Source organism: Hibiscus syriacus, unplaced genomic scaffold, assembly GCF_006381635.1.
Source record: "Hibiscus syriacus cultivar Baekdansim isolate YM2019G1 unplaced genomic scaffold, ASM638163v2 tig00016004_pilon, whole genome shotgun sequence".
NCBI classification, from domain to species: Eukaryota; Viridiplantae; Streptophyta; class Magnoliopsida; order Malvales; family Malvaceae; genus Hibiscus; species Hibiscus syriacus.
Genome location: NW_024062379.1, coordinates 83,834 through 101,441, shown reverse-complemented (window position 1 = coordinate 101,441; position 17,608 = coordinate 83,834). Strand labels below are relative to the sequence as shown.

At 36.3% G+C, this 17,608-nt stretch overlaps 1 protein-coding gene across 1 annotated transcript; it reads right to left on the bottom strand.

Annotated features, from left to right (window-relative positions):
- Positions 1-4,578: 4,578 nt before the first annotated feature.
- LOC120208182 lies at positions 4,579-16,744 on the bottom strand. The gene is made up of 4 exons (XM_039207518.1): positions 16,661-16,744; positions 15,108-15,338; positions 14,936-15,034; positions 4,579-5,412 (listed from the first exon to the last, which is right to left on the bottom strand). Exons 2-4 carry the CDS (start codon positions 15,325-15,327, stop codon positions 4,679-4,681), a joined length of 1,053 nt encoding a protein of 350 aa, XP_039063449.1. The 5' UTR covers positions 15,328-15,338; positions 16,661-16,744; the 3' UTR covers positions 4,579-4,678.
- Between the last annotated feature and the right edge of the window lie 864 nt (positions 16,745-17,608).

Sequence of the window (17,608 nt, the reverse complement as noted above, 5' to 3'; positions counted from 1 at the left end):
ACTTATTCATATATTGAATAAAAATATTTTTTTATTATTTCGGGTCGGGTCGGGTTTCTAATTCATATATTCGGGTCGGGTGAAACTTTATTTTGGTCGGGTCGGATCGGGTTTTTTTAAGTGTGATATTTGGGGCGGGTCGGGTCGGGTTCGGGTTTAGGGTGAAAAAAACCGGGTCGGGTCGGGTCGGATCGGGTTTTTTTAAGTGTGATATTCGGGTCGTGTCGGATTAAGTCACTGTTTTTATTAAATAAAAATAATTTTTTATTATTTCGGGTCGGGGTCGGGTCGGATGAAACTTTATTTTGTTCGGGTCGTGTCGGGTTTTTTAAGTGTGATATTCGGGTCGAGTCGGGTCGGTTTTTTTAAGTGTGATATTCGGGTCGGATCGGGTCGGGTTCGGGTTTAGGGTGAAAAATACTGGACCGACCCGAAAATATATATAATTCGGGTCGGGTCGGATTAAGTCACTGTTTTTATTAAATAAAAATAATTTTTTTATTATTTCGGGTCGGGTTGGGTCGGATTTCTAATTCATATATTCAGGTCGGGTCGGATGAAACTTTATTTTGTTCCGGTCGGGTCGGGTTTTTTAAGTGTGATATTCGGGTCGGATTCGGGTTTAGGGTGAAAAAAACCGGACTGACCCGAAAATATATATAATTCGGGTCGGGTCGGATTAAGTCATTGTTTTTATTAAATAAAAATAATTTTTTATTATTTCGGGTCGGTTCGGGTCGGATTTCTAATTCATATATTCGGGTCGGGTCGGATGAAACTTTATTTTTTTCGAGTCGGGTCGGTTTTTTAAGTGTGATATTCGGGTAGAGTCGGGTCGGGTTTTTTTAAGTGTGATATTCGGGTCGGGTCGGGTCGAGTTTCTAATTCATATATTGAATAAAAATAGTTTTTGGTCTATTTTTTGGTAACTAATTAACATACTCCGATTGGAATGTATCGAAATATTGCTCTATCTTTTGGTAACTTATTAACATATTTTGATTGCGATGATTTTAACTTATAATGTTTATTAGCATGATTTTTATAATTTATTGAAATGAATAATCAGTCAATAAAATGAAATTTTAATATTTTTTTAATTTTTTATAATATATTACTACATGTAAGTTGTAAAATAAACTAAAATAAAACAAAAAAATAAGAAGAGCAATTCTGTCATTTTACATTACTGAAATCAAATTCATCTGACATGTCTGCGAACCAAACAGAATATGGAATTGGATTTCAATTCCATTTCCTGCCAATCAAACAGAATATGAAATTGGATTCGAATTCCTTCACAGATTACAATTCCCTCATAAACATTCCAGCGAACCAAACGCCACCTAAGTGTATATCTTTAATTCCATAGCCTCCATTTCAAGACTGAAGTTGGGTAAGATTAAACCTTAACCCCTAAACTGAGTTTTAAGTTTCATACATGTTAATTTGAGTATTGATTTATGATGAATTTGTATTGATAAGTTTCTTTTGGTGTTCATGTGTATGAAAGATCAAAATTTGGTAGAATCCTCTCAAACCAAGGAAAAACTAAAATATAATTGAGTAAGCTATCGGTCTAAGGCATTTTGAAAGTTCGAATTAGGTGAGTGTAAATAATTTTATATTCGATTATGTTTTTGTACATGTTGTGACATATGATTGTGTAGGTTAAATCTATAAATTGAAATTTTTTTGTAACGGCACTAAACCGAGCAATTCGCATAGCGTGTACATTGACAAGGTACATTGATATGAAAATCCAATATTTGAACATTCAATTATGTGAAAATTGATATGTATAAATGAAACTTGTTGAAATGGAGTAAGATGTGTCTTTGACATGGGAAAAAAAAGGGTATATGCCCTTTAAAAAATTGATTCAAGTGGCAGGTAGTTTTATATTATTAAAATGATGTCTCAAATTCGAATCATTGTGTATATAGGAAATTCCTGCCTGGAGACTTAAAGTTATCTTGGAACTTGGATTTTCATATGAATTTTTGGATCAAAATTAGATCCAATGACTGAGTTCATGGACGACGAAGAGTTTCTGATGAATCTAAATGTTTGGATCGATTGGACCGTTGGAGCAATTTTAGTCTACTAGATGACTTGTTCTGGGCTTCATGGGCTTCTATTTAGGTCATGTGTAACAGGTTAGATTGCTATTCTGTAACGTGGGTTGTCTTGTAATATGATTTGGACACAGAAATCCGGGTCAAGGTCCGAAAAAAATTGAGTGTCTACATACAATTATAATAATAGATAATATGTCCCTATAATTATTAGCACGTAATGTAGAATATTATTTAGTATAATTTGTTTATTGAAGTTTTTGATAAATAATTTTCTCATATCCAATTTTGGGTATCAGTGAAAATAATCAAAACTGTAAAATAACGATAAAGATGAAATTGTGGAGAGGGGTCGTCCCTGCTGCCGATAAATTGCGATTTTGGTTGTAGGGTTCATCATAATTATGAATTAATAATTTATCATAATTAATAATTAATAATTTAAGGTTTATGGGTTACTTTTATCTATGTAATAGACTCAATTTATCATTTTCACTTTTATGATAGTTCGCATCAATTTAGTCATCGAAATTATTTAGGAGCTAATATAGTCTTCGAAATCCGATGATTGTTTTGACTAACATAATCATTAATCTTCTGCGTATGATGATTAAGGGATTAGATTAAAATATTTACTAAACACATAGGTTAGAAAATTTTCAAAATTTTATTATTTATTTTAGCGAAATTAAGAGATTAGGTTAAACTTTTAGAATTTTTTTCTAACTGTTGTGTTAACAAATTTTTTAAATATTTTATTATTTGATTTTTAATAAATGCCACGTCATCATCAAATCACGTCAATAATATTGACTAAGGTAAAAATTGTTAGCTTATACAGATGTAGAAGACTAACAATTATGTTAGTCAAAACACGCTTTGAGGATTAAAATGATACCCCTAAATAACTTTAAGCGCAAAATTAGTGCATAAATATCATAAGGACGAAAATAATAAATTGAGTTTACTAAAAGAATAAAAATAGACCTTAAGCCCTAATTTAAATATTAAAAAAACTAGTACCGTAAAGTAGCGACTAAAATGAGAAAACGAGCTTAACACTTCTCTTTATTTTCAAGTATTTTTATTTGAAATTTAAATTTTCAGCTTAGTAGTTGAGGTAAGCATTCGATCAAGTCGGGTCCAAAAAATCATGAATTATTTGAGTTGACAAGTATTTCATGACTCGAGCTTAATTTAAAAAAATTTCAAATTGAGTTATTTGAGTCTCTATAAAAAATTATTAAAATTATTTATATTATTATGATAAGGTTCGATTCCAATTTTTCGACTTTCTCTAACCATGTAAGATTATATATATATATTTTCTTAGTATTATAATGTTATTTAATATATCAAATACAATCTAAAATTATAAAATATATTTACAACATTATATTTTAAGAAGGTAATTTGAGGGTAAAATATTGCTAAGAGTATAAAGGAGTCTTCTTGATTGAATGAAAGAATTTGCGTACAATTACAGTCAAAAGACCAAATTAAATAAAACGTAAAATTTAGATATAAAATAAAGAGAGAGAGAGAGAGTACATTTTTAGTATAAAAAATAGGAATTGAAGTTACATAGGTATTTTATAGTGTTATAAGAGTATGTGGTTAAAATTTGGTAAGAAACATACTTAAAATGAAGAATAAATTAAAGAAATATAGACTTAAGACGAATGAGGAATTAAAGGAATAAAGAAATCATGTACTAAATCATAAAACTGTCAAAATACTCAACCAAATTTTCAGTTTTTTTAGTAACTCGAAATTTTCAAAATTTCAACTTGACTCGAACTTGAGAATTGACTAGAAGAAATTAACTCGAGTAACTCAATTTTAAAAAATGATTTTTCAAGTTGAGTCAAATTTTACTCACCCTATTTGCGGACGAAACTAAATAGTGCACAAAACTATTTCGGGGCAGAGAAACATCGCATCCGCGGAATTAATTGCTTTGAAGATTAAACTTTAAGCTTTAACACTAAAACTTTATCAAACAGAAACCAGTCGTATTAACACAATGCTCCTTACCAATTTTAACACCATAACCCACCATACCAACAAGCAACGGATGCATCCAAGCTTTGCAAAACAAAATTTCCATCACACTACTCCCAAAAAAGCAGTATTATTCTCGGACAGCCTCCAAAATTGGCATATAATTTCAACACATTCGTATGCATTTACCTGCACTCTTTGCTAGATTACTCTTCTAACTATTCTTTCTCATGAATAATACAGTAGACTTCACCAATTAAAGTTTCATGGCTACCGATCTTTGGTTTGCGCTTGTTAATAATACAGAAGACAAGAGAAGAGAACTTGGTTTCAGATTTCTGGAAAGAAGTGATTAAGGACCAGAAAAGAAAATAACAAACTACTATAATGGCGAATGGTTCCCTCTCTCTCACACGCATCTCATTCTCATACATACAAATGCTCAATCAAAGATCGTTTCAACTAACATGAAACTTAAGGCCAGTGGTATTGGGAAAGAAAGGAGAAAAAGAAGCATATACTATACTTTTTTATCCTCTAGTCAAGAAAGAAACATGAGAAGACAAGCAAGAATGCACAAAATCTTAATCATTTACCTACAAAATATTGGGAAGCTGGGAATCCAATCTCTCTTGCAACTCCTTGATCTTCATGGAAAGCTCCATTTTCTGCTCCTTGTAGCTCTGCAATAAGTACTCCTTTCCTTGTATCACCTCCTTTAACTCTCCTACCTCTCTTTTCAGCATCTCGATTCTCTCTCCATCTTCCCTTCCCTTCTCAGGGGAGCCCGAGTTGTCTCCATCAATATACCCATTGGTATGGCCATTTCTTAATTCATATGGCCAAGCTGTAAAAGCTGAAGTCTTCTCGTTCGTGCCGGCATGTCGTAAACAATGATCTGCAATCGCCTTCCTCAGCCTTTGAATTTCCATCTCTGAGTCAAACAGTTCTCTGTTTGCTGCTTCCAGCTGTGATTGTAAATGGGTTGAGTTTGCCGTCTGAGCATAAAGTGAATTTTGCAGCTCCATAATCTGATCCTGCATCTCCAGTATCATGTCATCCCTTCTCTTCAGCTGTTGCCTCAGTTTCTGTATCACTTCCCTCTTGCTAAATATGTCAGAACCAGACTCTGAGACACATGGCGAGTCGGAGCAGTTAGAATGATGGAACGGTTTTGGCGGCAACTCAAGGCGATCAGGAGATGAAGCCCACATAACACCATTATCCTTTTTGAAATCAGCAGTAGGAACTGTCACCAGAGGTAAAGCAATTTCAGATTCAGGCATCATCGGACCATTAGATGGGTGTTTCTCCCCTAAGCATCCAGTTCCTGCTTTGAAACCAAACTTAAATAACAAACCAATAGACACAAGAAATAATTATAATAAATAATAATAAAACACGAGCACACACCTTGACTTTCACTACCAAAAATGTCAAAGTGCTAGAGAACATATCAATCTACGATTAGTCACATTATTAACGGCAGGAACTAGAGCGCTTCAAGGAACTTCAAAGGGACCTCCTCCCAATATGAAGAGAAACACAAGCAAAGGGAAATACAAATGCCACCCAACATTTCAGAACTACATCAACACCTCAAGGCTCAAATGGAGTATTTTTTTTTTTTTGAGAGGAATAGGAGGTCTCATTTAAACCTCCCTCTTAGTGGACCTTATCCGTAAGGTAAGGCCCACCTAGCAGAAGGAGGAAAAGAGTACCTCAATTTATTAATGAAAGCCAAGTTACATAAGATTTAAAAACACTTTCACATACAACATAAGACCTCACACACTCCTCTAGCTTCTAGGCTCAGAAACATATACCAACTGAAACAGACAAAAAAATCACCCGATCCCCTCTTTTGCTAGCTTGTCAGCCTCACAATTACAAGACCTTGGAATCCACCTGACAATAACTAAAAGAAACAATAGATACAATTTCCTTAACAAAATTTGAAAGGGAAAGAGGAACCAAAGCTTGATCTTTGATCCAATCCACGACCAGCTTGCAATCACATTCAATAATGAGTCTGCCCTTGAACAACCATTCTGAAGAAACAAAGATATCAATGCCTCTTTTAACAGCTTTCAATTCTGCTAAATAGGGATGAGAAGGACCAACATTTTTTGAAAAAGAGATAAGTATAACCCGATTCCAATCCCTGAGAAGACCCCCTATTCCAGCAACTCTCCCAACTCTACTAAAAGCCCCATCCACAGTCAATTTAAAAAAATCTACAGGAGGAGGAATCCACCAACACCCAGGTCTGAGTAGTTTCTTAGAAGCAGAGATACTATCTGCCAAGGAAGGATCACCAATTAAAGAATCCACCTTAATATAGGAAAGAGGATATTTTGCTAGAAACCATCTTGCTAGCCTTAAGAGAACAGTGAAAACAGTGAAAACTTGTCTAGTTTACCATTATCAAAGATAATTTCAGATCAAGAATGTAAAAAGGGTGCCGAGGATTTTTAGCATTATGACAGGTTTACACCTCAATCTAGCAAAGAGTAAGCTGTTTGGAATCAATTTGGAAGATAGAGTTTTATCGGATTGGGCAGAACAAGTGGGCTGTTCAGTTGGTTATTTTCCAACAGAATACTTGGGGCTTCCCTTGGGTGCTAAGAAAAACACAGAGGCTCTATGGGATCCGGTCTTTAAGAATTTCAGTTCCAAACTTGCAGGGTGGAAAGCGTCCTGTCTGTCTTTGGCCTGTCGGACAGTTCTTTTGAAATCGGTGCTAACCTCTTTGCCTATCTTCTTTCTATCCCTTTTTAAAATGCCGTGTAATATTGGAAAGAAGCTTAATTCCTTAATGGCTAACTTTCTTTGGGGTGATAAGGGGGATAAGTGGAGGATTCACTGGGTAAATTGGAATACGGTCTGCAGGCCTTTGAACTGTGGTGGACTAGGTGTCCTTGATTTGAATCTTACTAATCGGGCTTTACTAGGTAAGTGGGTGTGGAAAATTGCCAATGATAAAAATTCTCTTTGGAAATCTGTGTTGTGTAGCAAGCAAAAGGTCTGTTGGAATACTGTCTATTGGAAAGGTTACTTCTCCGAAATCTTCATGGATCTTGAGAGGCATTGCAAATAATTTTTCTAAGAATGATTCTGTAGGGGACTTTCTTAGATCGAATTCGAAGCTGCAAATAGGTAATGGGAAATCAATTTCGTTTTGGAATGATGTATGGGCAGATGAGGTTCCTCTAAAAATAATTTTCCCTAGAATCTATGTGCTGTCCATTAATAAAGGGGGGGAGGTTGTCGATTTTGGCAGCTATGGATCGAGTGGCTGGGAGTGGAATGTTCAAACTAGAAGGAATCTGAGTGATTGGGAATTGGACCAGTGGTTGGATTTGATGACAAAACTTAAGGATTACAAACTGTCAGAGTTGGTGGAAGACTCTCTTACTTGGTCTGCTAGTGGAGATGGCTTGTTTTCGGTAAAATCATGCAGAAAATCTCTTGGTTCTGTGGATGGGAGTAATGATATGTGGCTAAAAGGAGTCTTGATGGGTTTTGCTCCACCTAGAGTGGAAGCTTTCCTTTGGCAACTCGCACATCAGAAATTGGCAGTTAAGGCTGAGTTGGTTAAGAGAGGTGTTTCTTTAGGGGAAGATATTCAGTGTCCTTTTTGCAAGAATCATGAGGAACAGTTCAACATTTATTTATTTCCTGTTTTGTTGTGGAAATTGTGGAATAATATAGCTAGCTTCTGGGATATTTCGCTTGTTCTTCCTCAAGACCCTCATGTTTTGCTTAGTTCCTGGGGTGAGTTGAGGGGTAATTCGATGATCTGGAAGTTTATTCCGGGTGTTATCTTCTGGTCAATCTGGAAAGCTAGGAATGCTATGGTGTTTGAAGGATCTAATCTTAACAGCATGTCTTTGTTCTTTACAGTTAGATTCAGACTTTCAAAATGGTTTTTAGCTAAGTTTCCTACGGTTCATATTCAAGAGGATTTGCTGATTGGTAATCCATCCCTAGCAGATGGGCTTTCTTTATCCAAAGCCAAAGTTTGTCATATTTTGCGTTGGATTCCACCCCCTGTTGATTTTCTTAAGATGAATGTTGATGGAGCTGCTAGGCTTGATGGCTCGGGTGGAGGTATTGGAGGCATTTTGAGAGATTGGGAGTGCCGCACACTTTTGACTTTTTCAGAGAAGGTTGGCCAAGGTACTCCTCCTCTAGCTGAATTAAAGGCTATTCAAAGAGGCATTGAAATTTTTCTGGCATCACATTGGGTATCTGTTGGGAGATTGATTGTTGAGTGTGACTGTAAGTCGGTAGTGGAATGGATTCAAGCACCGGTTTTGGCTCCTGCTTTCTATTCGCCTTTAGTTAATCAGATTTTGTCTCTTTCTAATGGTCTGGTTCATTCAGTGAGGTGGATTCCAAGGGCAAGCAATGGGGAGGCTGATAGCTTAGCTAAGAAAGGGATAGGTTGACTGTAAGGCTTTAGCACTGGATTTTCTGATCCAGCGAGGAGGTCTAGTTGAAAGTAGTTGTTAAGTTTTATGTGATGTAATTTGGTGTAGTGTTTAAATCTTATGTAAACGTTTATTATCAATAAAATTTTTAAGGCGCTCTTTTCCTCCTTCTACTGATTAAGGAGCTTACCCCTAAGCTCCTTTAACCAAGAAGGGGGTTTTTAACGAGGTCTTCCAATCTTATCAAAAAAAAATCAAAGATAATTTCATTTCTGATTCTCCAAATTGACCATAGCACTACACCCGGAATAAACTTCCAAATAACCGAAGAAGGCCTCAAATCAGACCAAGAACTAAGTAAGGAAGGAGGGTCAACTGGAAAAGCTAGACTTATAACCCAATAACAAATTAATTTATTCCACAGCTCCCACGAAACTTGACAGAACAAAAAAAGATGCTGGACTGATTCATCACACAGGTTGCACAAAGGGCAGTTAGTATTCTCCCCAATTGTAACCCCCATTTTCATCAATTCCATCCTAACAGCAACTTTTTGATGAGATAGCTGCCAAAGGAAAGTCTCCACTCTAGGAGGGACTAATCCCAGCCTTACACAGTTTCTCCACTGAAATGTATCCTCATACACAGTCTCTAGAGATTTCCTGCACTCTTTGACAGAAAACAGCCCGTCCCCCAAGCCATCCCACAGCAGGTAATCCTCCAAAGATTCAATCAATTTAATGTCTTTAAGGCTGTTCAATAACTCAACCAACTGCAACACTTCCCAATCACAAAGATTCCTCCTCGTTTTAATATTCCATTCCCATCCATTCAAGTCAAAACTACAAAAATCAGCCACATTTCCACCTTTGTTAGTAGAAAGTGCAAAAATCCTAGGAAAAAGAATTTTTAATGGACAATCCCTAAGCCAAGTATCCTTCCAAAAAGAGACAGATTTTCCATTCCCTATTTGTATTTTTGCATGAGATCTAAGGTGAAGTCATTCTTTGAGAAGTTATTGACAATTCCCCTCCAAATCCACGAGTCTTTATGAGATAGGGCCTTAGTGATATTCAAGGAATGACAACTCACATTATGTTTACTACAAAAGAATTTCTTCCATATCGAGTCTTTCTTATTTGCAAACTTCCATACCCACTTCCCCAACAACGCTCGATTGGTAAGATTCAAATCAACAACTCCTAAGCCTCCACCATTCAACGGCTTACAAATCTTTTTCCAACTAACCCAATGCATTCTCTTCTTCTCGCCCCCTCCACCCCAAAGAAAATTCGACATCAAAGAATTTAACTGTTGAGAAACAGTAGATGGCATCTTGAAAATAGATAGGTAAAAAATGGGTAAAGATGAAAGTACCGACTTTATAAGCACCAATCTGCCAGCCATGGATAAAGATGAAGCTTTCCACCCCGCCAATTTTCTACTAAAATTCTCTATGACCGGCTCCCACAACTTCTCTGAATTCTTTTTTGCACCCAAAGGGAGGCCTAAATAAACTGTCGGGAAAGAGCCAATAGAACAGCCAATATCCCTCGCCCATTCTTCAAGTAAGTCATTCTCCATATTAATACCATAAAGTTTACTTTTGGCTAAATTGAGATGGAGCCACGTCATTAGGCTAAAGATCCTCAAAACTCTTCTAACATTCTTGATCTGAGTAATAGAGGCTCGACAAAATATAATTAAATCGTCCGCAAACTGTAGATGTGATAAATTAAAGGAATTTTGATCATTGCCGAACGAAAACCCTTGAAACAGACCCAAATCCACTGCTTTTGTAAGCATCTTGTGAAGCAATTCCCCAACAACATTGAACAGAATAGGAGAGAGGCTACATCCTTGCCTTAATCCTTTATCAATAAGAAATTCTTCTGTAGGGGACCCATTGACTAGGACCGATATAGAAGCTGTGGAAATACATTATGTGATCCAAGAACACCACCCGTCACCAAAACCCATCTCTTTCAATAATCTTATAACAATCTGCCATTCCACCGTGTCATACGCTCTGCTGAAGTCTACTTTAAAGACAACCCCTTTAATCCCATGTTTCCTCCAACTGTCAATTCCTTCATTGGCCACACAAGCACATTCCAACAATTATCTCCCCGGAATAAATGCAAACTGATTAGGACTGATAATATCTTTGACACAAGAAATAAGTCTCTTTGAAAGCACTTTTGATAGAATTTTATATAGGCTGCCTACAAGACTAATGGGTCTATAGTCTTCTATACTCTCTGGATTACCTTTCTTTAGGATCAATGTAATAAAAGCGTGGTTAACCCCGTGTACCCACTCCTTTCCTTCAAAGAAATCTGAAAAAAAAACTCCATAATCTGCTCCTTCAAATGATTCCAGTATTTCTTATAAAAACCCATGGTAAAACCATCCGGATCAGGAGCTTTAGCACTATCTGAAGAAGAAATTGCATTCCACACTTCTTGCTCTGTAAATTCTTCCTCCAGATTAGCCCTTTGAACTACTGAAATTTTCATAAAATCAAAATCTAGACCCTCAACCTCAAAAGCTGCTTTTGTGTTGTAAGCATTCCTGAAAAACTCATAAACACTGTTTTTTATCTTAACTGAATCCGAAATTACCACCCCTTCAATTTTCAAAGAATGAATGATATTGACACTATTTCTTTTCATAGCAGTAAGGTGAAAAAACCTTGTATTTTTGTCTTCGTTTTTTATCCATCTATTTCTTGAATTCTGCCACCAAATGCTTTCCTCGATCCTTAACAATCTCCACAGCTCATTTTTGAATTCAATCAACTGATCCCATTCCCCCTTAGACAACATTCCACCTTGTGACTTTAAATCCAATTCATTTATTTTCACTTCAAGCAACGAAATAGAGTCTGCCAGCCCTAAATGACTGCTGCCAGGCCAATTTCTGATCTTCTTCTTCGCATTTTGTAACAACCTGAAAATCCCCCCTCTATTCCTCTTCTTCTTCTCATCAACCACACAGCCTTCAACCAAATCATCAAACCCTTTCTCCTCTAACAGAAAATTAAAAAGCCTAAAGGGTTTGGGGGCCCAATTATGACTAACATCCTCCAACAAAACCGGATTATGATCTGAAATTGATTTTGGTAAAAGGCATTGTGAAATCCTAGGAAAGCTGCTCAAAAATCTGCCACAAATTAGAAATCGATCTAGTCTAACCCATGTTGACAACTCTCTGTTACTGCACCAGGTGAAAGTTCCTCCTGACATAGGCAGATCCATAAGGTTAGCTTGTTGTATAAATGATCTAAGAGTTTCAATAGCATGCCAATTTTGTGATCTCCCTTGCTTTTCTTCTGGAACAAGATACACATTGAAATCACCCCCAATACAAACTGGCAAATTCGTCAAATTAACATAACTCAGCAGCTCCCCAAAGAATTCCTCCTTTTCAGCTTCAATAACAGGTCCATAGATATTAATGAAGACAAACTCCTTTTGGCCATCCAAAAAATTCCCCACTAATGCGATAAACCTACTATGAACATGCTGGTTAGTGACATTGAAAACGTTTTCATTCCACATACTAATCAATCCACCCTTAGACCCCTGTGCAGGAGAAACCACCACTCCCTTCAGCAAATTTCCTCCAATCCTCCTTATGATCGACGCATGATACTGATCAAGTTTAGATTCTTGAATAAAAATCATAATAGGTTTTAACTTCTTAACTTGCCTTGCCACTACTAAAGATTTTTCCCTCCTCCCTAAACCTCTAATGTTCCAAGTAAGGATACTAAATTTCTGCATATACTGACTTCAAAACCAAACACCAAAAATATTCCCTGCGAACCCACATATCACCCTTCCCTTCCCACCTCCAAACTATTTTCAAGACTCACAATTTTATCAATAAAAGCCTTCTTCCCTTCCTTGAAAGAGATACCTAACATCTGACACACTTCCCATGTGGCCATTGCTTCCTCTACCAGCTTCGAAAAATGAGATGAAGAAGCAGTAGAAATATTAACCATTTCCAAAGCTTCACTGATTAGAGCTCTTCTCTTCCTTCTTTTATTAAATCATGACCCTGAAGCAGTGTAAGAAGCTGCTGCCAGACTCTCTGAATGATTACTGCCAATTAATGGGACGTTCGGTGTCTTCTGAACATCTGTTGAACAATTGATATCCTCTTCCTGTCCATTTCCCCTATATTCTGAAAAAACTCTGCTGAAAATATCTGCTTTCAGTTGCCTTCTGTCCTTGATTCAGATTAACCTCTAAACAAAATAATTCTGTTTCGTTATTTGCACCTAACCAAATTCGTCTATTTCTTGACTTTCTATAGACTCTAGCATATCGACCTCTTTCTCTCCTACCACCGGGTGCACTTCTAATTGACAGGCTAGCATAATTTGAATGCCCCATTCTCCAACTTTTAGAGCCCTTCATAAATCCTACATTATTATCCTCCTGCATGAAACTTCCTTCTGCTATCTTACCACGAGCAGAAATTTCCTCACCCTGGCCTTCCTCAGTATCCTCTTCTAGAATATTGCAACTATCATCCTCCATTAATTCATAAAGAGACTGAAACTTGTTATGTTTATCCAGTCCCTCCCACTTAATTTTAACAGCAGGCCCAGCAGGAATTAGTTTAGAGACTGGTGAAGATGATTCCCCATCAGATTGGGCTGGATATAACTGATCCACTTCCTTTCACAGCCCAAGCCCTGCATAATCTCTATAGGACTTAGACTCAAATTCAAATTCAAAATTGTCTGACAACCCATTAATGATAGGTTTCGTGTGGGACTTATGTTTCAGAGATTGTTCCCCGCCACCTTCTAACCTCCCTCTTTCTTGACCCTGCTGTAACCACTTGTCCACCTTTGACCCTACTTCCTCTACTGACTTCTCCCACTTGTCTTCTTCCTTCTCTGAGTTAACTCCTTCATCCTCCTTCGAAAAATCATCACTACTCCCATCATCAAAATACTTCTGCAGTTCATCTCCGATTCCAGCTTGGAAACTGTTCCACTTCGGTCCCGTATTGATTATGACTTTAAAAGATCTTCCATATGACCCTACATAAGTATATTTGGGTATATCAAAAGGACTTGCTACCCTTAACAGTAACCTCGCTGATGAAAGATCATCTCTATTCTTTGTCTCCTCCATGATACTCACAATCTCTCCCCACATTCCTGCAAGTTTCTCCAGAAAAGGTGCAGACCAAATAAGAAATGGTAGCCCCACCAACTCTACCAAACAATACGCCAATGGAACTCCTTCTTCATTTAACAATGGAGATAACCACTTAAACCAGAGGAACAACTTCTCTCTAATGTTCGACAAATCTTCATTAGAACTGAATATAACGATACAAGCATTCTTAACATAACCCTATCTTACTATTTTGACCTCATAACCCTCCTTCGCCAGGGCCTTTTTCACCATATCAGACTGAAGGGGATATTTCAAAACCCCTGTTAAAGAATTCTTCACCCAGCTTGAATCTTCAGAAGGAATGTGCATTTCCCATACATTCCTTATCCCATTAGCTTTCAAATTTTGTCCTCCCTTAATTCCCGCTCTATCATGCTCCGCTCTTTCCTCCAATTTCACCACCTCCTTATACGCTCTGCCGTCCCTCGGGCTGCTCGGCTTTCCCATTACCACCTGCTGCCTACCTTCCTCCCCTCGCACATGCTTATTTCCTTCCACATGGAACTTTTTATCATCAGTTGCCCTTCTGCTTTCCTTCTTATACTTTGCAACCCCCACTGAGACTCTCTTCCCATCTATCAGCGTTCCATTGACGTTCTGAATCGCTCTTCTACAACCTTCCTCCATCGCATATTGCACAAAGGCAAACGTTGATGACTTATAGTTTGGTTTCACCATAAAACTTGGAATGTAGACCCTTAAAACACGACCATAAATATCGAAGATCTCTCTTAACTCTCTTCTAGTAATTCTCTTACTAAGATTGTCTACGAAAACAGTCCATTCCTTATCGGAAGATGACCGACCTGTCACAAACTCTCTATTTCTCTCTCTACCTTTCTCACTCATGTTTTTTACACTTGGATGTTTAAATCATATCAAGTTCGAGTAGGCTCAAATTGAGTATGATTAAAGAGTTCTAAAAAACTGAAACTGCCAAGTATTAATACTGGAAGGTGAGCATTTCAAGATTAGGATGATTAACAAAAGGCTGTGCCCTAAAGAAAAACTAGACTTCGTTTCTTCTCTTCAAAGCCAACATGAGACTATTTACACTTAAAAAGGAGGTTTTGGTTCAGAAACCAAACTAGAGAATTCCTAAGAATAATGTTTCTTCACTTTTATCATCCCGCTCAAAGAATCGAACTAAAGCAAGTGCTTATATATAGAAGCCTTGGACAACTCAAACTATAAGATAGTTGCAACACACCTGACATGCAGTTGAAATAAGCATCATCGTCTTGACTAAATGAATACATATTTGAATGTAAACGGCAACCTGATGATATACTGTCAGAAGTTCCATTCCCTGTAACAAACTCAAAATTTAGTAGCATTTATGCATTCAATACAAATTCTTGAAGCAATAGATACCCATATACCTTTCAAGCTAGTAGTAGCATTGTACTGTTGCTTTGTGTCAAGTGCCTGCTTCAGCTTGTAGCCAAGGCGGATAGATAAGGTACTCAACAAGGCACCACCAACAATGACAATCCAGCTTGGTCCCTCACCCTGAAATTTTTTTGACTTCTGAACTTTATATACTTGACCACCCCTTGTATTCATTTTAAGAGAAAGTAAGATGGGAAAGCTCCGAATCATCCAAATATGACCTACAGTCAATGTATAGCAGTATGCCATTAACATCCATGTAAAACGAAAGTTAGGTGAAACAACATCAAGATATTATACAGTTCTAGAAAGTCGCAAGAAACAATGTCTCATAACTTGAAAAAATACATTGATGTAAATAACTAAATTGTAGATTTTCAGATAGCAATTAAATGCTTAAAAAAAATCAAAATCTACCCTCCCAACATCCCATAGACTCTCTAAACATTATAGATTTTCTGATAGAAATGTTGCATAGCCAGAAGGTATTCTGGCTCTTGAAAGATCAGCTTATTTTTTCACAGGAAATCAAGTCATTGTCATAAAACTCGTACAATGATAAACCTGAAAACCGTTTGAGCAACATAGCCACAACATTCTCTCTATTCTATTCTTTATGGATTAAATTGAATAACAAGAAATATGCAATTAAGCTGTTGACGTACAACAGAGCATGTATAAAACATCTCAAGCATGCATGTATTTAACTCATATAACAATGCTTAAAGTGCAATTGTTGCACATGCTGTAGGCAGTCAAGAAGTTTATGAACACCAAATAACACCTTAAAAATTGCTGAACCAGGGGTCAGACACCAGCAAAAGCAATGCCCAACCAAAAATGCACATCAGGAAAAATTCCTCGTCAGTTATAAAATCATGTTCGAGTGTTATGATTCTGGACTCGATTATTAGGTTCAGTGAAATTTTTATGAGGTCAATGATAAGAAGCAGTCATCAGCAATGGGCACTTAAATTTCAAATTATCCTAAACAAAAACCAAACAATATAATTGTTCAACCAAATCATCTATTATGACGCCATAGAATAAGTGTGTTTCATCAAACAAGATGGAAAAAGTCCAAGATAAATAGACAGGTAATGCATAAAATCCCCAGCTATCCAGTGCAATGAAAATACAAATTTCCTAATGTAATGATAATACAAATTTAATGTTCTAATACCAAAAAACAACAAAAATCCCCAACAATCCAATCAACTAAATGACAACAAAATAGCTCACATTTCTCCAAACACCTACAAGCATGATACCCAAAAATAGGAAGGCCATAAAAATTCCAAAACCATTTAAACAAAGAATACAACGAAAATTCCCGACTCCAAACTCGTGAGCTGACTTTGACACTTTTAAATTTTTCTTCTTTACGTTACTAATTGAAAGAAAAAAACTTCAAAGGGAACAAATAAAAAGCTAACTTTACATAAAACTGTAAACCATAACTTCATCCCTTAATCAATAAGTAAACAAATAATAAAGCAAAAGAAGAAAAGAGCGAAAAGGGCGAAAAGAGCAAACCTCATACAAGAATAAATTAGGGTTTCTCTTGAAACTTCGTCAGCTTCATCACTTCCACTCCCTCCCTCCTTTTCTCTCTCTCTCCCTCCCTCTTTCTCTAGAATAACAAGTATATCACACGGCCAGTTTTGGCTGATTAATTATTTTTTTTTCAAAAAAATATTATTATTATTCCGTATTTAACTAAGAGATAATAGCATGATGTTTTTAAAGAAAATAAAATTAGAAAATGTAAAATCTAAAGGTATACCTCGTCATTAAAACACGTGTGGAGCATCGCCTTCAATTTCCCGTTAGTTTATGTATAAGCTGTTACTTTTGATCCGTTATTTTAAGGGTAAAGTATAGTAATGTTCACTGAAATTTTTTAAAATTTTCATTTAGGTCTCTTAACTTTTAAAATTTGTAATAAAGTCTCCCAATATTTAGTTTGTTTGCAATATTGTCCCCCAATATTTAGTTTGTTTGCAATACAGTCCCCTGACATTTAGTCCGTTTGTAATATGGTCCCCAACGTAACTTTTGGGGGACCATATTGCAAACAGACTAAATGTTGGGGGACTTTACTGTAAGTTTTAAATGTTGGGGGACCTAAATGAAAGCTTTAAAAAAGTTCAGTGACCATTACTATACTTTACCTTTATTTTAATCACTTAAAAATCTTACTTAATATTATTATGTTTTAGTTCTATTTTGGTCATCTATCGTTAAAAAATTAATAATGATTTTGACATGTTACCATAAGATGATGACATGTCATCATTTAAAAAATAAAAACAATATTATCACGTCAACAATTCCATTGATTTTTTATCGATGATTGATTAAAATGAACTAAAATGTAACGTTATGTATAATTGTAAAAAGCTTAACTATAAAACAAGTACCCAACCTATATCATTTTTCATGAATAGGTGCCTACAGTATTTTTTTAATGATCTTGGTGTCTAACATT

Coding starts and splice junctions, on each gene's coding strand:
- LOC120208182 (XM_039207518.1), bottom strand. CDS start 15,327: ATGATTCGGAGCTTTCCCATCTTACTTTCTCTTAAAATGAATACAAGG. Junction 15,035..15,107: donor TGCTACTACTAGCTTGAAAG/GTATATGGGTAT, acceptor AGTTTGTTACAG/GGAATGGAACTTCTGACAGT. Junction 5,413..14,935: donor TTATTTCAACTGCATGTCAG/GTGTGTTGCAAC, acceptor GTTTCAAAGCAG/GAACTGGATGCTTAGGGGAG.